Source organism: Phyllostomus discolor, chromosome 2 (genome assembly GCF_004126475.2).
Source record: "Phyllostomus discolor isolate MPI-MPIP mPhyDis1 chromosome 2, mPhyDis1.pri.v3, whole genome shotgun sequence".
In the NCBI taxonomy this organism is placed as follows: domain Eukaryota; kingdom Metazoa; phylum Chordata; class Mammalia; order Chiroptera; family Phyllostomidae; genus Phyllostomus; species Phyllostomus discolor.
In genome coordinates this window covers 201,476,914-201,502,450 of record NC_040904.2, presented here as the reverse complement: position 1 = coordinate 201,502,450, position 25,537 = coordinate 201,476,914, and the positions used below count along the sequence as shown (strand labels likewise).

The following is a 25,537-nucleotide window of genomic DNA, read 5'->3' as shown; positions in this document are numbered from 1 at the left end:
GTCATTTAATACCTCTGATGAATTCTCATCACATTTGACTATTTAGTCATAATAAGTGGGTTATAACTTGATATTTAGAAGGATTTTTAGAAATTTCCAAAATTATGGTATTTATTAATTTGGGACTTCCAGTCTTTTTTTTTACTATGTTAGATACTGAAATCTTAACAGTTCACTAACCTCCTGTAGAAATATTCATGTCTAACATTTTTAAATTCTCTAGTGGGTATTTTGATGTATTATTTAGAATATTTTTATTTGGAATAAATAAGGTATACTGTTTGAACTTTAAAGTATTCGTACTTTTGAAAATTAATTGTACAAGTTTAGAACCTGAGATGAAAACTGATGGTTTGTAACTGAACAAGTCTTTTGTGTTTTAGAGTATGGACGACTTAGAGAAGAATCAGGATACTCTCCTTACTGGTGCACAAAATGAACTTAAAAAAGAAATGGCTTTGTTGCAAAAACAAATTATGATGGACACTGTAAGTTATGATAGTAAACACTGAAAAAGTAAGGATTAATGTAAGCACTGAAACATTTTATTTGTTGAAATATGTATAACACTTATCTAAAAATTAAACAAATGTTTAATATCTCCTTTCATGAACAGCAGCAGCAGGAGATGGCAAATGTTCGAAAGTCTCTTCAATCCATGTTATTCTGATGACTCTTTGAAGGAAGAATTTGAACCTAAGTAATATGATACAATTATAACATTAGCAAAGAGGCATATAAGTCTTAGAGTGGTTTAAAAATTCTAGTTTAAAATATTATATCATGTTAATCATTAGCTTAAGTGCAAGCCTCCTCTTTCTCTTAACCTCCAAATAAAATCTAAACAGTTTTGTGAGTAGAAGCAATCCCTAAACTGTATGTGCCAAGCTTTCTGCCTTTTAATAGTAATAGTGAATTTTTCTCTGTAACACTTGTCAGTTAACTTAGCAATAAAGATGATTTAATTTCAAATTCTGGCTTCAGTGTATGTGTATCAGTCCCAAAAGGTAGAAAGCATAAATAAAGATTACATGGTTGTCCCTTAAGAAAAAAAGCATAAAACTTATTTTTATACATCTTTTTGTATATGGTAATTAAGTTACATAGCCAATTCTAATGATTGAATTTCAAAAGAAAATCTGATGTAGGAAATTTATTAAAAAGCAACTTAAGTTTGTGTTGTGGAATAAAACTGCTAAACACCATTAAGATAACTGAAAAAGATATAAGTAGCATTCTAAAATATGGATTTGCACCCTGGCTGGGTAGCTTGGCTGGCTAGAGCACTATCCAGATACACCAAGACTGATCTCTGCTCAGGGCACAAACAAGAAGCAACCAATAAATACATAAATAAGTGGAACAACAAATCAACGTCTCTCTCCTCTGTCTCCCCTCTCTAACTAGAGGATAACAGTAAAAAGGGGAAGAGTCATCTAGGAACATGTATAACAGACACATGGACAAAGCCAAGGTGGGGGTAGGACAGAGGGTGGGACATGGGGATGGGTTGGGAGGGCACTCATTGGGGGAAGTGGAGACAACTGTACTTGAACAATAAAAAAATAAAATCAATATACAATTCTTTTAAATAAAATAGATTTTTTAAATGTCATTTCCAAAGACATCAAAAAGCCATTTAATTGGGCTGTTCTGAAATTAAGTGGCACATGCTTGTCGTAATGATTTAAAAGCATATCATTAACATGCCCAATTACTTAGGAGTTAAGTACTTCACATTTGTCTTCAAAGATAAATTACCTAGAATGTTTTTTTGGTTTCAATTTAGAGTAAATAATAGAACTATCTTATTTGATTTTAGGTTCTTTCTGATTTTATATGCACTACCAGACTTGAATAGTTAAATCTTATACCTTGTCTTTTTAAATATTTTAAAAACATAAAATAACATGAAACACTTGACTTAATAAAGAATTATTTCAGTGTTTCAAATAAGTCAGTTAAACTTACAATTTTTTTCTCAAATTGCTTTCTTTGAAACATTCAAAACAAAAAATGTGCCCTCCCCCCCCAAAAAAATGCCCATTACAAGGAGAGGAGTGAAACTTCTCCTGTTTTTCCATGTTTTCAATTCTAGTTTTTTCCCATAACCCACTCTTATCTTAGTTTTGAGGTTTTCAAAGTTTTTAAAACAAGTCCATACTTACTTCCTTTTCTAACTGATAACTGACACAGGAAGAAATTAGTCCTTCACCCTTAACAAATACCTGACATTAGGGGGACAGTTTACTTCCTAAATTTTTGCATTTTGTAAAGTTTCCTTTTAAGCCAAAGTATATGTTGGAATATATTTCTAAGAAGGTCCTTATTTGAGTTTACCAATTGTAAAATAGTCAAAATAAGTACCCTGGAGTGTTTTATGTCCTTAATTCACATAAATATTTTTTCCTTTTAAGGAATATCAACTTTCACTTTTTTAGTGTTGCAGGTTTGATCCCCAGTCAGGGTACATGCCTGGGTTGCTGGCCATGACCCCCAGCAACCGCACATTGATGTTTCTCTCTCTCTTTCTCCCTCCCTTCCCTCTCTAAAAAAAATAAATAAAATCTTTAAAAAAAACTTTCACTTTTTTCATTGTCTTTTTCTTGCTTAAGATATAGTTACATATTCATTACTCCTTTTTAAAAATGTATGTCATCATAAGGCCATGGTCTACAGAACTGCTGGAGAAAATTAAAAATAGGGTAAAAGGGGGGGTCTGAAGATTTGTATCATCAAAGAGCTTTGTGATAGCTCTATTCATAATGAACACTACAAATACTTTTAAGAGTGGAAAGGTAAGAATCAGTACATAACGTACGTAGTGGTTAAATAACTGATACTCATTTTATTCCCTTTTTGCCTCAAATGTATAGTTGTAACTTTGGCTGATATTCTAAAGGGAAGATACATTTGCCATGTTTTTATAAATTACTAATTATCCTATGCCAATTGTGCTTTATGTGCTGCTTTAGTTTTCATAAAAGGGGATGTTTAATGTCCACCTTTTTGTGACAATGAAATTTTAATTCAGAATATCAAGAAACAAGTTACTCTCACTGTAAAGATTCATTAGTTTTTCTGAACTAGTAGACAAATTGCTTTTACACAAATTATGGAAAATTATTTAGCCCTTTTTAATTCCAGTTGGTATATTAAGCAAGTATTTCCTTTAGTACAATAGTAGTTAACATTTCCTCTTTTGAAAATGGCTAATAAAAATTATATATCATCATTCAACTTTAATTAGAGTATTATAATCCATGCACTTAAACAGTATTATGAACTCGTTGCCTTTTTGCAATAAAAGCATCATCTTTAACATGGCTAAAATTCTCTAAGTCTTGAATTTTTATGTAGTTTGGCAATGAAAATCCTGAGTGTCTGTAAGGATTTCTAAGACAAAAAGATTGCTATTTAGAACTACTGTGGTGTATTTTCTTACCCCCAGAAAATTGAAATTTCTTTCTTTGGTTTTGTTACTAACTTAGAGATTGTATTACTCTGATAGTATCTGTAGTTAAAAATGTTGATACACAATGAGGACTTCACAGCTGAGATAGACATAATGGAATCTATAGGACTTAATGTTTTATATTCAAATATAACCTTATTTGATAGTATACTAGCCACCTGCAAAAGGGGATTTCCTTCACTCCTAGGTTCCCCTAACTGCTTCTCCTCTTTTCCTTGGGCTATTAGTCAATATGCTTGTGAACCTGTTCAGGTGGTTGATGACATGAAGTCTTGAAGATACTTAGATGAAGGTGTCTTGAAATTTGCAGGCACAAAGCACTAAAGTACATCATCATATCAAATGAAGAAATGACCTTTAAAAGGAAAAAGAAAATGTAAATGGATTATGGTCTATCTTTTCTGAAGCAACAGCTATCCCTCCTGCCTTCCACCACTACCTGCATCTCAAACTTTAACTGAAAATTCTTCATTGAAAATTTTACACTTTAGAGTACTTTTATATACTATATTTTGCTGTGTATAATGCACACTTTTTTGTCCAATTTTTTTAGGGAAAAATAAGGATGCTCATTATACATGAGTATGATGATTCCATGCCACGGATGATAATAATGCATTATACATGGCAAAATACAGTATTTCTCATTTGGACCTCATATAGTCCTCTGCAACATGCAAGGTATTTCACAGTTGCAGAGTCTGAGCACAGCAGTAAAAGCCGAGACTAAAATACAAAAGCTGGAGAGTAACAGAAAAGTCTTGACTCCATATTCTTTCAATTTTGTGCTGTGCAACAAAGCCACAGATTTCTACCAGAAGGGACTACCAGTTATAAGAAAATCATTCCATCATATATATTTCTTACTCCTTTGAGATTAGTTGTAAGAAAGCAAAGGCCTACAGGAGTGAGGTAGATGTCCCTTGTGTGGATCCCTCAAAGTTCTATAGGACCAAAAGGAAAAAAATGCCTGGAAAAGATAACAGTTGAGGGAAGGTATATACAAAATTTTGTTGTACAAAAAAAACTGAAGAAAGTACACTATTTAAAAACTTTCCCAAAGACTAGGGGTAAATGCTTCCTTTTAGAAAAAGAAGCCTCTCAGCTCCGCTGCTGGAGAGGGAATGAGGAGAAAATCTCCCTATCATTTACTTGGAAAACTCACAGTTGTATTTTTAAGGACTTAGGTTGGTGGAAGCAAGATCTCCAGATATGTAGACCATTTCTATACTCAATAAAAAAACCATTCACAGCTTAAAATAAGTAATTTTACAGAAACATTTACTGTATAGACTGATAGTGAGACTACCTGATATTTCACTGAAATGACTCTTAAGCATAGTGTTATCTAACACTGTTAAAAATAAAATCTTAGCAGAAAAGAACTTACCATTGCTATCCATAGAACAACATATTCGTCTACAAAATTATTAAAGTACTGGTCTAAAAATAAAAGACCTGGGCCAAAAAAGACAGTGTCTTGAAGATACAGTTCACTTTTAGTCATGTGGGCTATCTATAAAAAAATAAACAAAATAATTTCACTATTAAATTTTCAACATTTTAGCTTTTATTTTCAGAACAGAATTGACTATAACTCACTATTAAGACAAATAAGGATAAAGAGAGCATTCAATCTCATATTTGATATTAAAATACTGAAGCTAAAACTTCCAAAATTCATGACTGAATGATGGGGTAGCTTATTAAAGTTTCCAATATTTAAATTTATTAATATCAGAAAGTTATATTTGTTAATTATAGTTAAATAATTAAAAGAACTTACTACATAGTAAAAAATCTCCCTAAATATAACATTAACTCATCATAAATTTTACTTGGAGAACAAATAGGTAACTCTATATTGTGATGGTAACACCACAAAAAAACTACCCACTGCATGAAATAGTTTCCAGCTCTGTGTTTGAGGACCATGTATGTTATTTATACTGTGAATCATTAAATAATTTCTTACCACCAATTTTTGTGACACTTTAGCAAAGACACATCCAAACATTAGGGTATAAAGACAAGGATGCTTTTCAAACACATTAGTTGCTGACTTTTTATAGATCATTACTGCCAGTATAATAATTATTCCTATGTGAAGTCCAGGTGACAAGACACTGGTGCCCTAATGGATAAAGCAGAAAATCAACATCACATTTTAAAATTATATTTTTTACATTCCATTTTCTGAGCATCTATTTTGTTTTAGGAACTAGAGAGCTGAAAAACAGTATGATGTAGTGTATGGCCTAAAGGAGTATATAGGCCTTAGCAGTGCTTTTCAAAGTTTCACAGAACTCCAGAGTTACAGTGCTATAGATGTTTGATTCCAATTTCATATACATCACATTTTAAGCTAATAAACAATAAAGAATATAGTTTATTCTATACTAAGTTTTACTATGCTAAAGGCCATCAACACTTGGAGTACAAAATTAACATTTCTTGTCCAGATATATCTGTCTTAGTCTCTCTCAATATCAAAAACATCTCCATTTTTTGGTATTTAGACTGCAAATGCACTTTATATAACACTGTAAAATCCAACCCATTACATTTTTATCTATGTGAATCAGGATTCTCTCAACACTGCTTATCTTGAACAAAATATTGAAATAAATTTGATATTAAGATTTATTAAATCAATCATCATCAATTTAAATATGTTCATTAAAACAGACTTAAGTTTACATGTTATAAATGATAACTTACTATAAAATTACAGTAATACTAGAAATCATATAAAACATTATTTAGTGATAACAAAAATTTCAACTAATAAGATAGTGCTTTTATCTCTATTATGGTTTTATAGATTTTATGCAAGAAAATCTGCTAAAAAAGTTAGAAAACCACCAGTTTAAGAGTTTGAAATCAACCACCTCTTAGCTGTAGTATCAGATTTCTTTTCTTCCTTCAAACAATTCATCAATTATTTCTTAGTAATATATTCTCTAAAGTGGACACTGATCCTTACTAAATAACATTTTCTTTAGTGGAACTTGTATTCCAGCTACAGCTCTATTTTATCATCCATGGTCAAACATCTAGTATTCCTAATTGCCTTATGCACAGTAATGTACTGAGGTCAACAGACAAAACACCTCAGAAAACAAATTAATTTTTCCAAATATATCAGAACTCATTTATCTAAATAAGTTTTATACTTTGCTTTTGGATTACATACATAAAATGTATTCATAAATATTGATAATTTATGAATTATGTGGATTCCTTTGAAATTGTCTTGAGAGTCAATTTGTAAGTCATTTGAGAGGATGACACTTAATTTTTAACTGAAAATGCTGTATTTCATATTTATTACTCCTCTTATTTATTAGACTTAGCTCCAAATGACTGACTCTTTTTCAAAATCAAATCCACCTTTAAAGGACAGAAAATTTGAACTATATATAGCATGAAAGAAATTAAAGAGAATGAGCCAAAGCTTAAAGAGATTCTAAAAAAGACATTCCATAAATGTTTTGAGAGAAGATGGCATCACTGGAATAAGTATTTATATTCCTAAATTCAACTACCTTGAAGATGACAGTGTTTTTTAAAAAACACAGGTCTGTGTTATATTGTTTAAAAACTTGGCAGGAATTCTAACTCCCACGTAAAGAATTAAAGAAGTTTTAAGAAATAAATATGAGTAAATACAAAAATATTAGAGCATGAGCAAAGTATAAAGAACACAAAGCACAAGGTCTATCCACTCAATTTAAGAATTAAAGTTAAAAAATTTTCCCTTTAAAATAGAAGAGTTTTTAAAAGTATATTTCAATAAAATTTACTTTGCTAGTAATAAATACCCGATATATAAAACCATGACCTTGGCAGCTTTCTGGCCATTCAATCAGCAGTTCATTTTCTATCTTTTCTCCTTATTAGTGTAAGGCACAAAATGTAAGAAAACAGATGGTAACTCTTAATTACATATGGTAACAAAACAGTGGATGAGTAAATGAAATGCCAGAAAAGTCTATTCAGAAAGGCTGTAGAAAGGGGAAAGATGCTTTATTATTGGTCTAAACTATTTTTAAAATGTTTTTGTATTACATGCTTACAAAGAATCCTTTAAAATATTTAGTTCTTTTCCCCACTCTTGAACTTCTGTATATTTTTAGTATCTCTGTAGCTGGTGATAAGTAAATTTAGCATGAAATTAATACTAAATGATGATGAAATTAATCTCTTACTGCTATAGTGGATCCATTCTTGCCAACTCCACCGTGGAGGATAACATGGAAATAATTTGAACAGGAAAATATTGCTCCACCTACAACTCCAAGAACTGGGAAGATCTTCAATTTTATTTCTAGAATGGGTATCTTCAGGGGTAGAGGAAAGAAATAAATCATTAAGAAACTAGAATTTCTTTTCCTATTAAATATTAAAGAAACATTATGATATGGCCCTGTATAATAAGTTATCATTTTTCTTATAATCAAACCTTAACTTCTGGAATGTACACAGAAGTAGTAACTTTTCTCTTAATGGTTTTACTCATCAAGTGAAAAATGAATCCACCCAATTCAGCTAAGTCTAATTACATAACTATGACGAGACATTTAACCTCATAAACTTTCCTTGACTTAAAGGAATGAAAAAGGACAGTTCACTTGGATTTAATATTTCTAAAAAGCAGCATCACAGGAAAAGTCAGACACTATGACCTGCATCATGAATGTGACAAATAATCATGATGTGCATGCATGCAAAAATTTTATATACCTAATATTCGGATGAAATCTCTAGCAGTATTATTTACCTTTTGGTCAGTTGCTGTTCAAAAAAACCTCCAGAGGCAGCAAAGGATTAAAAAAAAACAGTAACAATGAATTGTCAAAAGCTGTAGGCTATGGTGTTTTGAAAACAGACTTTGAAATATTCTACTAAAATTTGTGGAAACTACAGATTAACAATTAAGTTTAGAAAATCTACACCTAAAATAAGTATTCTTTCGGTGAGAATAAGCAGATGTGCTTTCTTCCTATAGGATTGCCAAGACATTGAGTGAAATTATTTTAAGATGAAGTTCAATTCTTCCCCATTAAAACTAAATATGAATTCCAAATTTAAGACAGCCATATCTGACCTAATGACCAGAGATGCCTAACTGCTTCTAGGTTCACATTCACCTTTTTATGGGTACCAGCAGAAGAGCTACCATACAAGACTCATCATATCCCTCTAGTATACTCTAGAGGCCTATAGCAGCATATAGGCCTCTAGATTCTATTATTTATTCTTACATGATGAGAAGGAATATGAATTTCTCGGAGAAGGTACCAACTGCTTGAAAATATTCTCAAAGTCTATTTCTGAGCCTAGTGATATGAACTGTAACTGGCAATTCTGAAACTAAATGCCACAGAATAATCTTCAATTTCTATTTTTAACAATTACTTTTTAAAGCAATTTTAAGTTCACAGCAAAACTGTGTAGAAAGTACATCGAGTCCCCGTAGGACCCACTGCCCCCTTTCACAGCCTCCCCCACTGTCAACATCCCCCACTAGTGCGGTGCATTTGTTACAATCCGTGAACCTACACTGACACATCATTATCACCCAGAGTCCACAGTTTATATTAGGGCTTGCTCTTGGTGTTGTACATTCTATGAGTTTGGACAAATCCATAATGACAGGCATCCAGTGTTACAGTATCATACAGAATAGTTTCACTGCCCTAAAAATCCTCTGTGTTTTGTCTACTTATCCCTCCTTCCCCCTAACCCCTGGCAATCACTAACACTTTCACTACCTGCATTGTTTTGCCTTTTCCTGAATGTCATATAGTTGGAACACATACTATATACCCTTTTTCAGACTGGCTTCTTCCACTAAGTAATATACATTTAAAGTCCCTCCATGTCTTTTCATACATTGATAGCTTTTTTTTAACATTAATATTCTATTGTCTGAATATATCACAGTTTATCCATTCACCTGAAGGACATGTCAGTTGCTTCCAAGAACTGGCAATTATGAATAACTGTGTTCAAGTTTTTGTATGGGTATAAGTTTTCCACTTATTTGTATAAATACCAAGGGATTTTATGGTAAGAGTACGTTTAGTTTTGTATCTTGTACTATTTTCAATGGAGGTATAATACAGCTTAGTGATTAAAAACATAGAGTCTGGAATCAGTCTACTTAATTCCTAGCTCTAGTACTCACTAGCTGTGTGTTCAAATTAATTAATCATTCTAAAGTGTATTCATAAAACAGAATAATGATAGTATCTATTTTAGAGGAGTGTTCTGAGGATTAGAGGAAACAATGACAGTAAAATGTTTAGGATCATAGTAAGTGTTGAATAAATGATAGTTGTTGGCTGGCGATATTATTCCTGTTCTTCTTAACTCTACGGGCACAAGTTGTGAGTCAGCCAGTGCTGTGAACTTAGGTTGTAGAGACAAAATAATTTGTTTCTTTATAGTTTCTTCCTATGCAAGGCATGAATTTATGACAGTAGCCTTCCGAGAGTCATCTTTTATCAAAATACTGAGATCATAAATTAAGCAGAAAATAAAAACACTCCTTAAAATAGGAAACCTCACTTCATAATATATTATATAAATGCAAATTAGCAACATTCCTTTCCTAATATTGAGGGACAAGTTTCAAATATAAAATATTTTATTGAATTTACTTTTCTAAATACCTGTTTTATGAGATAAATTTTGACCTGGAAAAGGTATTTCAACTAGTGTGTTTAATTTTGTGTATCAGGGAAATGGGGTTGTTTCCTATATGGTAATATATTCATGCACAGGGGAAAATGCCATAATAAGGTATATAGGATAATAAAACTATAAAACAAAGGGAAAAGGTTAAAAAATAGAATGACTATTAAATATAATGCTAAGGATTTCTGAAGAAAATTAACAATGCAATTTTCCTTTATTATGAAATGTTAAAGGGACTTATATAAGAAAAAGAAGATGATCAAAACCATGACCAGTAAAATGACAAAAAACTAACAACTATCAACAACTGAACCTAAAAAGAAAACAAAAACAAACTAAGCAAACAACTGACAGGACCTGAATCACAGAAATGAAGATTACATGGAGGGTTATCAGCAGGGAGTGGGGAGAGGGGAGAATGGGGGAAAAGGTACAGGTAATAAGAAGCACAAATGGTAGGTAGAAAATAGACAGAGGGAGGTTCAGAGTAGTACAGGAAATGGAGAAGCCAAAGAATGTGTATGTATAACCCATGGACATGAACTAAGCAGGGGGGCTGGTGGTGCTGGTAGGAGGGGGGGTTGCAGGGAGGAGGGGAATAGAAGGGAGAAAAAAAATGGGAGAACTGTAATAGCATAATCAATAAAGTACATTTAAAAAATACTTCTTAATAAAAAGTACTTAAACATAAATTTAAACAGTTTTACCGTATAGTCCCACATTGTTGCTCCTCCAAATGTAGACAACACAAAGACGATCACTAAAGCTACCTGAATTTCAGTTACGTCAACTCTAAAGGAAGGACAAAGAATTGAAAATGTTTACAAATAAAATTTCTGAATGTGAAGGTTAATTAACCATATATCAAATGTCAAGGATGTAAAAATCTCTATAGGCTTAGTTTATTTTTACCTTTAGTTCCATCACTGAATTATCAGCTGACTACACTGTTAAGTAAGAAAAACCTGTATATGCTCACATATAGGTAAACATTAGTGTGTGTGTATATCATTGAGTGTTTAGCTCTAGCATTTACAAGATGCTTTCATATTATCTTACCAATTGTCTACCACAGCTGAGGGTTTCACAATTACCTGTTGCTGGTGACTGTTGTAAGCAGGTACCCCTTTTTGGACACATGAAGTTTTGACCAAAAGGACCTTTAGATTCCATATCTCATTGTTTTGCTATAAAAGTCAAATGTTGGTTACTTAAATACTGCATGTCCTTTCTCTATATTATTCAGGTCCCTTATTTCTCTCTATCTTCTATCTAATATAAGTTTGGGTTAGTAAGTTGGAGAAGGGGAGAAAAAAATAATTATTTAAACATGCAGATTACCTAAAAGACTTAAATTAAGGCATAACATTTATGGATGCTCCAATTAATTAAGAGATCATTTTAATTCTTGATTGAAGCTTTGTTTCTATTATATATAAATAAACTATAATAGATTGTGAAAATAAATTCAGTTATATTTTTAAATGTTCAACTAAAATACATACTTACTTTCCAAACCTCAACACACCCGAAACATAAGTCTGCCAATGAGCACAATAAAATAAGAACATCCCGATAAAAGAGCAGAAAAACAACCAGTCAGGATGAGTTCCTAAGCGAACAGCAATTGAAGCTCCAACTGCCATAAATACTGAAAGAAACAAGGTTTAAAAACCATTAAGAATTAGAAATAATTAGTGAAAAAATTGCTACATACTATTCAGCAATACAGAGTTTTAAGACTCTTGGCATTAAAAGGTACACTAAGCAAAATAAATTCTTGAATATACTTTAAAAATACATGTGCAAAATTGCTTCCAGGATACGTACACCTACTCAAAAAAATTGATGACTCTAACAGCTCAGTTCATTTAATGTTAAAGCCATTATTTAAAAAAACAGGGTACTTCCAGTCAAGATGGCAGCATAGGCAGACATGGCTCACCTCTTCATACAACCACATCAAAATTACCACTAAAATATAGAACAACCATCACTTAGAACCATCAGAAATCAAGTTGAATGGAAGTCTGACAGCTATGGAATTTAAAAATACCCACATCTATCCAGACTGGTAGGAGGGGTACAGACATGGGACGTGCTGGTTCCACACCCACATGTGGTGGGTAAAAATTCAGGAGGGATATCTTGGGATCGAGGAGTCCAGCCCAACACCAGCACCCAGTGCCAGGATGATAGGTCCCCACAACTTCTGCCTGCAAAAAACTAGTGGGGACAGAGTTGGTGGAAGAAACAGCTGGAGCTCCAAGGAGTTCCTCTTCACGAACCCACAAACGGACTTATTCAGACTCACTCCCTCTGAGCTCCAGCACTGGGGTAACAGCCTAAAAGGCACCGGTGGCATACTGGGAGAAACTGAAGTGTCTGGCATCAAGGTAAGCAGAGGCCATTGTCCCTTTTCTAAACCTTCCCCACACAGAGTCACAAAGCCACAGAGCCAGCAAGCTGGTGCCATTATCTGAGACTCCCTCAACCTAACACCACCTTGAAGATCCCCAAAGACTCCACCCCACCTAACTTATGGGCCCACCCAAGCTGCTTTTCCATGTAAATGGCTGGTCTTGGCTCATACTGAACAATTTCCTTTCAAACAAGCAACAGCTGGCCTCAGTGAGCCCCAGGCCCAGCACTAGCAGCAGCCAGATTAGAGTCACAGTTTGGCTTTACCTGGGAATCTCTAAGCTCAGCACACGCAGCAGCCATCTCAGATTGCTTTACAGTTTAGGCAGGGTGGCCCCAGGAAACATGAAGGTAGGGGCTGAACTTGGCCTGCACCACTCGGGAAACCCCAGGGCTAGTTCACCCAGTGGACAGCTACCAGCCATGTTGGAGCACCACTGCCCTGTCCCTGCACAGCTGATCCTCCACGGAGGGTGGAGGTTGGTGGTCAGTCATCACAGCTAATGCTTGCAGCTGACTGGCCTAAGTAAATCCCTCCCATTGATCTATCAACAGCAACCAAGGCTCAACTACAAGAGGAGGACGTACTCAGCCCACATGAAGGGTGCACCTCGAGTACTCAGCTTGGGTGATAGGGGAGGCTCTATCATTGGACCCTCAAGGACACCTACCTACATTAGGCCACACCACCAAGACAGAGTCAAAACAGCTCTATCTAACATATAGAAACAAACACAGGGAGGTTGTCAAAATGAGGAGACAAAGAACATGGCCCAAATGAAAGAACAGATCAAAACTCCAGAAAAAGAGCTAAATGAAATGGAGATAAGCAATCTTTCAGATGCAGAGTTCAAAACACTAGTTATAAGGATGCCCAAGGAACTCAGTGGGGACCTCAGCAAGATAAGAAAGATCCAGTCAGAAATGAAGGATACACTAATTGAAATAAGGAATAACTTACAGGGAAACAACAGTAGAGTGAATGAAGCCGAGAATCAAATAAATTATTTGGAACATAAGGAAAAAAAAGAAAACAACCAATCAGAACAAGAAGAAAAAAGAATCCAAAAAAATGGGGGTAGTACAAGCAGCCTCTGGGACAACTTCAAGAGGTCTAACATTTGCATCGTACAGTTGCCAGAGGGGCAGGGGTGTGGGGAGAATGGGTGAAGAGGTGCAGGGATTAAGAAATACAACCATGTAGTTACAGAACAGTCATGGGGATGTAAAGGGCAGTATAGGAAATAGAGCAGCCTAAGAACTGATACGCATGACCCATGGACATGAACAATGGTGTGAGGACTGCCTGAAAGAGTGGGGAGTACTGGGTGGAGGAAGGCAAAGGGGAAAAAACCAGGACAACTGTAATAGCATAATCAGTAAAATTTAATTTAAAAAACCCCATAGTTATAGTCAATTTACCTGTGGAAAGAGAGTCACAACCATGGTCAAAAAGTTCTCCCAAAGGGGAACAAGAATTTGTTCTTCTGGCTTGTTTCCCATCGATAGCATCCAGTGACTGGTAGATAAAGAGTCCGAGTGCACACAGTAGGTATGTCCAGTATGGCGCCTAAAAGTACACGAAAATAATAAAGACCGTTACACTAAGTAATAATAAGTATAATAAGCTACCAAAGCCAACTGACACATTTTCTCGTGTTCATACTTTATACCACTTCCGTGTGTTATAAGGAAGATTCATAATTTTCCTTCTACAGATTAAAATTCAACTGAGAAATCAAATGAATTGCTTTAAGTTATCTGGGTAAAGGGTCTCAGAAGTCCGTATTGTGAGAAGCACAAAGTTAAATGACCAAGCCAGAATTACGACCTAATTTTGATTCTTAGTCCACAGCTCTTTTAAGATAACAACACTATTCACATATGGCACTAGATTTGAAATTATTCACAAGTCTTTGCTCTGAAAAACAAAGACAAATTACATACCCCTGCTTCCATTCACGATGGAGTATCAGGGGACTAGATTTACTCTCCCGTGTTATAAAACCTGGAAAGCAATAATATAAAATGAAACGACAGTTTTCAGACATTGCAGGCAACGCAGGACCGTGATTCCTGCAGAAGGGAAACAAATGAGGTGAGCCTTATGACTCCAGCTCATTGCCTAGAGGCAGCTTCTAGGCCCTGGTTCAGGAATGGGGAGCCCCAACATAACATAGTGGTGTTGCTGTGTTGAGGAGAAAGAGCATAGTTCAGGAAGGTCAAGACAGTCAGAATTTGTGGAGCAGAACATGGGAAAGAGGAGGGAGCTCAGAGAGAGGGTCCCAAGTTGTGGAGATCCATCAGGGTACCTTGGCCGAAAACTAACTTGTGCCTGAATGAGACAAAACTACTAACCAGCGCCAAGGAAAGAACCACTGGAAAGCACACAGCCACATGATTCTTGAAGCCCACACAAAGTCAGAATCATTCATGTTCCCACTGTGCACAGTAGAAAGACCCCGTAACACCTAGGGCACTGGATAGAGTTCTCAGAAGTGTATTGCCTTAGTATTGGGGATAAATTAGCACTAGACTAAAGCTATTCTGAACAGTCCAAACAGACTTAAAATCTAGCCTCAAAAGGATCTGACAGATTCCAGGTACTTTACCTGTAGCCAACACAAAGTACAACAACTTAAAGGAATGATAATAATTTAAAATCTATAAAGTACTCTCCAAAATAAAATTTGCAATGTTTGGCATCCAATAAAAAATTAGTAGTCATTAAAACAATCAGGAGAATAAGATCTATAACTAGGAGTAAAATCAATCAATACAAGCAGACCCAGGAATGACAGAAATAATGACATTAGCAGATGAGGACATTAAATATTAGTATAAATATACTTCATATGTTCAAAAAGGTAAAAGAAAACATGAAAGACTTAAGTGAAACCTCCAGAAATGAAAAATATAATATTTGAAATGTAAAATACACTGGAAAAATTCATAGCATTTTAGAGCTCAGTGAACTTTCAAACTACTGATGGAAACTACCCAAAATTATACACAGAAAGAAAAAAGACTAAGAATAATTGAACTGGGCGCAGACAGTTGAACATACACATAACTGGAGTCTCAGAAGGGGAGTAGAGAGAGAGTTGAACATGAAAAATAGAAGAAAAAATAATGGCTGAGAAATTTCCAAATTTGCTGAAATCTATAAACTCATATATCCAAGAAGCTCAAATCCCAAGCAGAATACTTTTTAAAAACCCACCAAGGTACATCACAAATTACTGAAAACTAGTAGTTTACAACTACTTCCCTAGGCTACCAGAGGAGTTACATTTAGAGTTTAAGTGGGTAAAGAGAGGAAGGGGTAATTTAAACAGGGAAAAGAGAGAAGACATCTATGCATAAACCTAGGCAGAGGCCTGAAAGAGAAAGGTTTACTCATGAGTCAGTGACAGAAGACCCATAGGTAATTAATTAAGAGAGATACGATTGGAATGGTAATAACATTTCTTCCACAACAAAGGGCATTATAAAAAATGTGTTATTTTACAAAATATCAAGGCAATCCATAGAGATAGGGCAGTTACCATGTTCTCTTTATTAAAGATAAAAGTGAAACTTAGAGGATGGTGATAAAGTCCCATTAAACCAAGCAGCCACATGGGTCCAGGAATCAACCCAGGTCTTTTCGCCTGCCCTACAACATGGTATGAGATGGACTGTGCTGCCAGCTGTATAGCCTGGATCTTCTCACCTGGCCTAGTCACAGACTACCTATTCCTTGACATCTGCTGAGAAGTACTTTCCTGCTCACACAAGATGATTTCAAGTGCGGTGAGCCATAAGAACTGGATGCAACCGAGAAAGGCAACCAATAACCAACAACCAACAGAAGACATAAGGAATGGATTCTTCTCTGGAGCCTCCAGCGGGAGTGAAGCCTTGCTGACACCATGATTTTGGACATCTGGCTTCCAGAACTGGGAAAGAATAAACTGCTATTGTTTTTGGAAAAAACAAAAAACAAAACAAAACAGAAATGACCACCTGATCCACCTGTACCCAGTTCATTCCTGTAATGGCCTTGCCAAGGCCTTAGAGCCTAACCTCACTTCTCTTTTCTCTGAGGTCATCACCTCCATTCTCCCCTGGAAGCTATTAAATAGTTCACAAATTTTCAACTTCTTTTCTACCCTGTTCTCTCTGCAAAAATGGCCTCGGGTTGGAGATCCACTCGGTCAGGCCCAGCAGGACCCTTCCTCCAGGGGTCTCCTTCAAAGGGTGTAACTACCAGTGTGGCTCAGCTGGTTGGGTCTTGGCCACAAGGCAGAAGGTCGCCTGTTCCATTAGGGCACATGCCTTGAGGTTGCAGGTTCCATCCCCGGTTGGGGCGGTGCACGGGAGAGGCAGGCAATGGATGTTTCTCTCCCTCTCTTTCTCCCTCCCTTCCCCTCTCTCTAAAATAAATACATTTTTTAAAAATTAGAACAATTTTTTAAAGGGTGTAATTACAGAAGAAACTCCCAGGAGGCAGCAGGGTGGACAGAGCCACCCCATCTCAATTCCAGTTTTTGTGTGAACTTCTTTTCAAAACTTTCAGATGTGAAGTATTGCAAAGTCGGGCTTGGGTTATGAATTATAAAGTCATGAGCAATGTATCAGAATACTTCTATAGAAGGAAATATTATAAAAAGTAGAACTTCATGTAATATTAGATTCCTAATATTTGAAGTTTTAGATTATATAATTTTCATATCTAATGTATTAGTTAAGATGAGAATTTAACAATATATTAGAAATCTTTCCAAATCAAACATACAAATCTGTATCATTCTTTTAAAGGACTGCATGGTATTTAAACAGGTCACAATTTAAGAAATAACTTTACTAATGATGAATCTTACCTGATTTCATGAAAGACTAAGTTTACTCTAGAAAACAATATAACTTTAAGGCTCAATCATAACACTTAGTCATTAAAAAAAAACAAACTTATAAATTTAAATGACTTTTCAGCTACACTACTGAAAAACAGCTGTATAAAAGTATTTGAGAAATTTTACTTTTTTCTAGTTACTTGGATTATAGAATGGAATTATTCATTATAGAATTAGAGAAATCAGAGGTCTGAATCAGAACATATGGCAACTGTTGTTGTTAAAAATATCCCTGAATCACAAAGAACACTCATATATCGATCAATTAATCATGCTGGGTATTACGCCTCTTTTTACACAGGGTCCAGCAGAAGTAATGCCTGCTTGGTAGGGTAATAATATGGGTGCAATAATTTATAGTTTTAATTCAAACATTTCACCTAAAATGTCATATGATGTGCATCAGTGTGATATTGTTGTGTTAATTTCATGCTTATGATTTTGTGATAAAAGATTCTGTAATAAAAAAGGGGTGTTATTTGTGCCAGACCCTGTACATGTGTTTGAATGAGCACATGCATCAGGAAAAGGAAGAAAAAGAGTTAGAAAGTAATTAGTGAGCACACCTCTGCTCACTGGACAAATTTGACTTAAAGTTTTTGGACCTAAAGAAAACTGAATTTTCTGGAACACATTTTTAGGTTTTCTGTAAATAAAAATGCTAGACTAGATAGTCTCCAAGGCCCCTATTAGTTTCAGAATATAATCCCCTCAAGGGTGTGGGACATGCTGTTTTTCAAATCTGCTGTACAAACCATAAGAGCTAAATAACTAGATAATTAAAATCAACCGATGATCTAAATAGTTCCTAGTGGTAAAAGTTACTTGGTAACTTATCAGGTAAAATGGTTTACAAAGGGAAGAAATACATGCCCCAGGTATTTCCTGCAGAACGGTTATGAATGTGGACTCTGGACTCATTCCTACACCCAGATCCCTGCACAGCCTCACAATTTGAGTGAATTGGTTGAGTTACTTAACCTCTCTGGGCCTCAATCTTCCTTGATGACAAATGGGAACAATCACTGTTCATGTCTCATTGTGAGAATTATATAAATTATTATGTGTAAAGGGCTTAGAAAAAAGTATGTGGCATATGAAATGAGCTCAGTAAATTTTAACTACTGTAACTGTCGTTGCTGATACTACATATGATAATTTTAGGTGCTTCGTAGGTAAACTGTTCATTTTAATATTTATTCTAATATTGGGTTGGCCAAAAACTGCATTTGTTTTTTTCTATAAGATGGCTAGGGGTGGGAGAGGGGGCTGGAATGGGAGTAAAAAAGAGAAAACTGTATTTGAACAATGATTAAAATAAAATTAAAAAAAAAGATGGCTTGAGTAGTGCTTAGTTGTGTTTCACTTCATTCAAAACAATTTTGTGAGATTGTGTTGTGACAGCTGTCATATCGAGCATGCATTTTAAAAAATCAAAATTGGTGAATTTTTGTGTAGCCATTTCAATATTGAAGATGAAAGAAAATAAGCAATATTTTTGGCATATTATGCATCATTATTTCAAGAAAGGTAGAAATGCAACTGAAATACAAAAACAAAACATTTGTGCAGTGTATGGAGAAGGTGCTGTGAATGATCAAACGTGTCAAAAACGGTTGGTAAAGTTTTGTGCTGGAGACTTCTTGCTGGACAATGCTCCATGGTCAGGTAGATCAATTGAAGTTGAGAGTGATCAAATTCGAGACATTAACTGAGGACAATCAATGTTACACCATGTGGGAGACAGCCAACATAAAATATCTAAATCAATGAAGTTATTGGTGAAAATGAAAAATGTGTCTTTTATTTTACAGAAAAAAACATACGGACTTCTTGGCCAACTAATATATTTTGGAAAAATTTAAAATGGCTATTAAAAGGTTTAGAATAAGTCTGAGTCTTTAAAAAAGTTGATAAAAGAAAAATAGTTAAAAAATAATATAGGTAATACACAAAAGCAAAAATCTCCCCAAATTAAAACTTAGGAAATACTGAAACAATACAATGCCCATTTATATAAGTTTTTATATTTAAGAAAGACCTCTTGGCTATAAAAATCTTGGGTATGATTTGACACATAAGCAAAAGATATTATATAACCAGTAACTATTGGGTCAGCTGGTAAGGGGACATATTTCAATGATCCAAACATCAACTGACTACTCTCTCTCCATAAAAATGGAAACTGCATTTATAACAGGTAGGAAGAAAGAAAATTGTTAAGACAGACCCTGCATATGTTAAAAATAATGTAATGGTGTGGTGTTAAAAGGAGGACTTTGTACTTAGTGGAGTCATTCTAGTGATTCTTTTAAAGAGAAAATTCACAGAGTTTCTAAAGACCGTGAATCTGACACTGGCGTAACCCATACTGCGCGCCTGTGATACAGTTCAGATGTTCATTCACCTGTGCAGGATGGAGAACTTCCTTGTTTACAGAGGGAGGCTCCCACAGGAGCCTGCAAGCCTCCAGAGGCCTGGGTGTCAGGAAGGGTAAGGCTGTTCTCACGCCATTCAGGAAGGGCCCTGGGGACCGAATGGTTCCAGCAGGAACCTTTGGCCTCAGCTCTGGTTAGGGGCCAGCGTTTGAAAAGAGCACACCCATTTTCAGGAAATGAGGCAGGTTACACGGTTGGGGAAGAAAACCTGCCCACAAATGCAGTTTAACCAGCGCAGGGCTATGGGGCTTTCTCGTGACATTAGAAATCCGTACTTTAAAAGATAGGCTTCTTTCCTGTTATATTTTGAGTGAATAGTCCTTTTTTAAAAAAAATACTATTTCTAGCACTCACTAGAGTTCTTGTTGAAAATGCCAGGCTCTGTTGTGCTAAGAGGAACAGGAAGGAAGAGGAGCACGAAGAGAACTCCCCGGACCAGATCCATCATCAGTGTCAGCTGTACCGGGTGCTCCAACATCTGTTTTTTAACATTGCAAACCCCACGTGGCCAGAGCCTTACACCCAGGTCAAATACACCAGGAGTGGAATTTAAAGCTCTTTCTATACACTGCAATGCCATGTTTTATCCAAACTTGAACCAGAATTCTAAAGGAAAAACAGTTTAGCCCTTGGGAATCATGTATAGAAAAGCCAGAGGGATCAAAGGGAAAAAGCCCACAGTGAAGCTACTTCCACGTGGCCTGCAGAAGCTCCTTCTACAGAGGCTGGGACTAGGGTGCTGTACCTTGGCTGCAGAATTTAAGGAGGCATTTATCCTCAGGGCCGTGCTCCTGCTTGCTTAAATTCTGAGGCCTGAGTGCCTGCTTGTCTCACTCAAGTCCCTGACCTGCTGGTAGAACCTACACTTCATAAAAGTTTGGAGTTCATATTTTGTTTTGGAGAGGCCAATCCTTTATGAGAGTCCTGCCTTAATAACTGATGCTTGTTAAGTTATTGAGCTGGTTAAGAAAAAAATAGAGGAAGGTAGGTGATAAAAAAGGAATATACTAGATTTCAAAGAAATTAAGCCTGTAAAAAAATTGAGTAGGAATCTATAGATTATTGCTTTTTCTTATTATTCCCCCAAGAGATAACTATAGTGCACAGGCGACCATAACCTGAATTATTAAGACAGAGAGTAATGTATTTCTTAAGGTCCTTCTGAGTTGCTCAGATGTACTTGGCTTTTGGTTTCAACTTTTTGTCATAAACAAAATAAATTATTCAATGGCCTTTGACCTAGCTCTATACTAGGCACCTGTATGCTATAAACATACTCTTAACAGAGATATGACATGGATTTATATACACAGACCAAAGAGACAGAGTGAAAACAGTAACTCAAATAAACTTAAAAAAAAACGGAGCCACAGTTTATACCAGTCAAAAACAGGTGTATGAGAATTCTGTGGTAGATATATGCTACTAGGCTGGAGCCTAAAGAACTAGATTCCAGATTTAAATCACTGAGTTTTGTCACATGCAAGTGTAGGAATTAAAGTCAGTAAGCCCTAAGGTCCTTCACACCAGAGGAGTCTGTGATTCTGCTGGAGGATCAGGCAAGAGCTAAGGAATGGAGGCCAAGGGCAGAACAGCATTCAAACAGGAAGGTTTCACCAAGGAAAGGAGGAGGCAATTCAGTTCTTGCTTTCTCTATGGGCCCCAACTCTTGCTTACTCTTGTTGAAATTCCCCAGGCCAAAGAACGGATAAGTATTTAATCTAAAACCCACTAAAACTGGGGCAGGGTGGAACAATATGATTTCCTGATTCCACTTTGTCATTTCATTCAGGAGTCAATAATTCAGCAAATATGTATTAAGCCCCTGCTTTATATAAGGCATCGCACTGTGGAGAGTGTCCAAATGAGCAAGAGCTGTCTGAAGGTAAAATCTGGCAGGTGGCCTTGATCAGCAGAGACACACATAACCGAAACGGAGAAGTTCCACAGGTGTACTACAGAGTCCCAAGGTAAAAGCACGGCTTTCTGGTTTGAAATCCTGGTCCTGGTCTCCATTTAAAGCTGTATACCATGGAAGAAGTTAATTTTTCTTCAGTTTCCTCATCCATGAAATGGGGATAATAATAGTACCTTCTCATAAAGTCCTTGAGAGGATTAAATGATATAATAGACAAAAACGCAGCTTAAAAGAATGCCAGGTTCAGAATCAATACTTGGTAAGCCTTAGTTATTATTGTTATTGTTGGAGTTTAGAGTATTAAGTGGTTGATTTGACTATGGAGAAGGAAGAAATATTTCATCAGGAGGTAGTGTTAGAACTGCCCACTGAAAGAGGGAAATGGGACCTCGCTGGTGTAGCTCAGTGGATTGAGCGTGGGCTGCAAACCAAAGGGTCGCTGGTTTGATTCCCAGTCCGGGCACAGGCCTGGGTTGCTGGCCAGGTCCCCAATAGGGGGACTGTGAGAGGCAACCACACATTGATGTTGCCCTCCCTCTCTTTCTCCTTCCCTTCCTCTCTCTCTAAAAATAAACAAATAATATTTTTTTAAAAAAAGATAAGTAAAGATAGAAATGGGATAGGAAAATGAGAGATAAAGGAGAAAAGAGAGAGGCAAGGAAAGAAATCCTAAGCAGTTCTATTTGGCTGGAGTGGAAAGTTCCTTAACAAAAATGTGGTGTGAAATGCAATTCAGAGCACTGTTGCAGAATCTAAATATAAATCACTTCTTAACTTTTTTCTATTAATTTCCCTTCATCCCCAGTCATGTCCTAGAAATTAACACACTAGTTAAAAAATAGATCAAATATTATTATTATTATAGATATGTAGTTTGCATTATATACACGTAATCCTCTGTGGGTAGGATTATATCCTCTGTGGGTAGACAAGCCCAACCCTAAAACTTGATGTATTTTTTCTGACCCTTTATGGATACAATCTGTCAAGTGTGAAAAATTGCAGGAAGGATTCTTAAGTCTAAGAATCAAAAACCAAGTTCCAAGCCAGGTTAAAGTCACTTAACCCCCTGGGATTCAATTTCCTCTTAATAAAAATATATAGTACTACTGTTACGTCAAGATGAGTGGGTAGGAAAAATACTAAAATGGCAGAAAGGCTATTCTAGAAGAAAGATACTTACCAGCCTCCTTGAGTTGATGTAAGACACAAATGCAACAGTAGATATGAAAGCACTTTACATACCTGATAAACACTGTATAAGATACAAGGTATTTTCCTACATATCATATAGAAAAAGCTAGGAACTCCAGACAAGAAGGTGGTAGTTTATGTAAAAAAATATATAAACTTTGGTGTCAGACCGACATAGATCTGAATCTTGCCTGGTCCCATCATTTACCAGCCCCGGTGACCTGAAAGCAAAACAGCATGTTCCTTTCATGCTGTTGCTGGAATTATCAAACAATGTGAATCCTGCAATGGTGTATCTCTTCTCTGCTTCAGCCACTTAGAGGCATGTGCAGGCTCTAATGACCTATATCTTAGAAATGCTTCTCAGTTTCACCTTATTATTTTAACCCTTACTCCTCCTCCCCATTTTTGGATCATTCTGATTTTTTTTTTTTGAAACACGTCCCTCTTTTAAAAACGAGGCTGAGCCTAAAAATTAATCATAATTTGACCTCTTCCTTTGCAACCCACCCATTACATCCCTAAACAGAATCTCTTAGACTTGTTTGTATGCTCTGCTCTTAGGAAATGCTCAACAAATGGTTCTTAAATTAATAATAAATTAAGAATACTGAAAAGTTCACAATCTAACTGGCGAATATTGAAAACATCCAAATACTGTTAGCCAAATCTAGACCCAAGAAAAAGTAAATTTTGTTACTTATTTTCAGGACATTTTTAATAACAGTAACATTCTCAATTTATTGAGCAAGTTATAGCTTTTTACATTAATCTGCATGTGGTAAATCATGCAGATTTGGTCCTCGCTGCAGCCCTGTGAAATTGGTCTGGCAGGTTAGATTTTCTGTCTTACACCTGGGAAAACAGACCAGCCATTCTCCCTGCGGTGCAGCTCCATTAGAACCCGAGTCTTCCAATTCCAATCCAGCGCTCTTTCTACCCAAAACTAAAGCAACTTACTCTTTCGAAACAATATGGAAATGAGTAACAACAGCAATGTCTGCCAAGAAATCCTCTATAGTAAACATAACCATTGTCTAGCAAGATCTGTTTAAAATTAGGCTCCGTTATTATTTTTTTTTTAAAAAGGGGTGCATATATGGAAGACATGAGATATTTCCACTGGATTCTTGTTATCCAACCTCAGATCGAATTAGTTCCCCAAAGGACCTACACTCAAATATGAGTATAAAGGGAGTTCATTATTTGGAGGGCAAAGATCAGAAAGCAATGTCACACAGAACGTGCAATGTAACATTTATCCTGGCACTCGAAAAAGCTATGGATACAAGGAGACCCCTGTGCCTCCAAAACCCTCCACACTCAGCTCAAGGGGTGCTTCTGGTAAACAGCTGTCCAAAGCCCACATTATTTACTCTTCTTATTTGGGACATAGGTCAAAGACTCATTGCTAATAAAATCTGTTGGCTTTTCGGATCCTCAGTCGTGATGATAACGATTATCACCTTGCTAATACCTTAGTTTATTTGTGAAATAAAAAAAAAGGAAGTTGTTACCTCTTAAAAGAATAAACTTCTCTTTGATCAGTGGTAAGTGCTACCGGTAATGTCAGGATCACCAGCACAACCTTGGGAAGCAGACGATTCTGAGTGTCCAAAGGGCATCTGGGGCTTGCCCAACTTGACCACAAGCCCTGCTGTCAGGCAGGAGCACGACAGGGGTGTTCAGTCCCTAGTGTGTGTAAAGTAACCCTCTGCTCATCCATCCCACAGCTTGGCTTCGGATGAGGCGGAGGCCAGGCAGCAGGCCCCCAGCTTGCAATGACCTTGACAGCCCCTCCGCCGCTGTGGGGTACGGGGAAGGAGGGCTCAGGGTGAATACGGGATTGGGGTAGCTGCGTGACAGCCTAGCCTCCTGGCAGCACGGGGTTGGCTCGGGGCGGACGGCGCGGGGGAGAGGCTGTGTCCGCCCCTCCACCGCCCCAGGAGGTCAGCCACGTGGGGGCCTCCCCGCTCCCCCGGAGCCTCAGCACCTGGGGTGGTGGTCAGCGGGGGTCGAGGGACTCCTGAGGACAGCAGTTGGAGTCCTTCCGCCGCCGGGGCGGGGGCGGGGGCGGGCCCTACCTCCTCCGTGGCCGTGGGGCAGTAGGAGATGAGCACGAGCGTGGTGAGCAGGTTGATGGCGAGGCCCAGGAGAGTGATGGTGTTTGGGGCGACCCAGAGCGGGATCCACTGGAGCAGCCAGGTCCAGTAGAGCTGCAGTGGCGGCTCCAGCACCGAGATGCCCGCGGCGCTGTAGCGGTGTTCCTCCAAGCGCCGCAGCTGCGCCGCGCTCAGCGGCTCCGCCAGCGCCTTCAGCCAGCGCGGCGCCGGCCTGGCCCCGGCGCCCGCCGCCATGGCCGCCTGCGGGGGCCCTCGGCTGCGAGCGAGCGCAGCCCGCGCCGGGCGCCTGGCGGGGCGAGGCGGAGGGAGGGGCTCGCGGCCCGGGCTGCGCCGCGGCCGCCGCTGGGTGGAACCCGTTCGGTCCG

At 37.0% G+C, this 25,537-nt stretch overlaps 2 protein-coding genes and 1 long non-coding RNA gene across 6 annotated transcripts in view; 1 reads left to right on the top strand and 2 right to left on the bottom strand.

The window, feature by feature from the left end:
* SYCP3 (synaptonemal complex protein 3) overlaps nucleotides 1-972 on the top strand; it is a 10,134-nt gene extending 9,162 nt beyond the window's left edge. The window contains exons 8-9 of the mRNA XM_036019488.1: nucleotides 384-488; nucleotides 617-972. Of these exons, the coding sequence (XP_035875381.1) occupies nucleotides 384-488; nucleotides 617-670 (159 nt within the window). The 3' untranslated portion in view covers nucleotides 671-972. The remainder of the gene's footprint in view (nucleotides 1-383; nucleotides 489-616) is intronic.
* CHPT1 (choline phosphotransferase 1) lies at nucleotides 524-25,537 on the bottom strand. Of its 4 annotated transcripts, none has more exons than XM_028532063.2 (9): nucleotides 25,134-25,533; nucleotides 14,024-14,171; nucleotides 11,690-11,831; nucleotides 10,888-10,972; nucleotides 7,687-7,818; nucleotides 5,451-5,609; nucleotides 4,866-4,991; nucleotides 3,720-3,830; nucleotides 524-696 (listed from the first exon to the last, which is right to left on the bottom strand). In XM_028532063.2, the coding sequence occupies exons 1-9, from the start codon at nucleotides 25,404-25,406 to the stop codon at nucleotides 652-654; spliced, it is 1,221 nt and encodes a 406-aa protein (XP_028387864.1). In that variant the 5' UTR covers nucleotides 25,407-25,533; the 3' UTR covers nucleotides 524-651. The 4 variants fall into 4 exon arrangements, 2 of the variants coding, with proteins under 2 accessions (XP_028387864.1, XP_035875380.1); XR_004901691.1 differs by having other exon boundaries at nucleotides 604-696; nucleotides 3,631-3,830; nucleotides 25,134-25,534; XR_004901690.1 differs by having other exon boundaries at nucleotides 604-696; nucleotides 3,634-3,830.
* Nucleotides 2,073-3,624, bottom strand: LOC118499168. Its single transcript, XR_004901692.1, has 2 exons — nucleotides 2,582-3,624; nucleotides 2,073-2,432 (listed from the first exon to the last, which is right to left on the bottom strand). It is a non-coding gene; the product is annotated as an uncharacterized LOC118499168 (long non-coding RNA).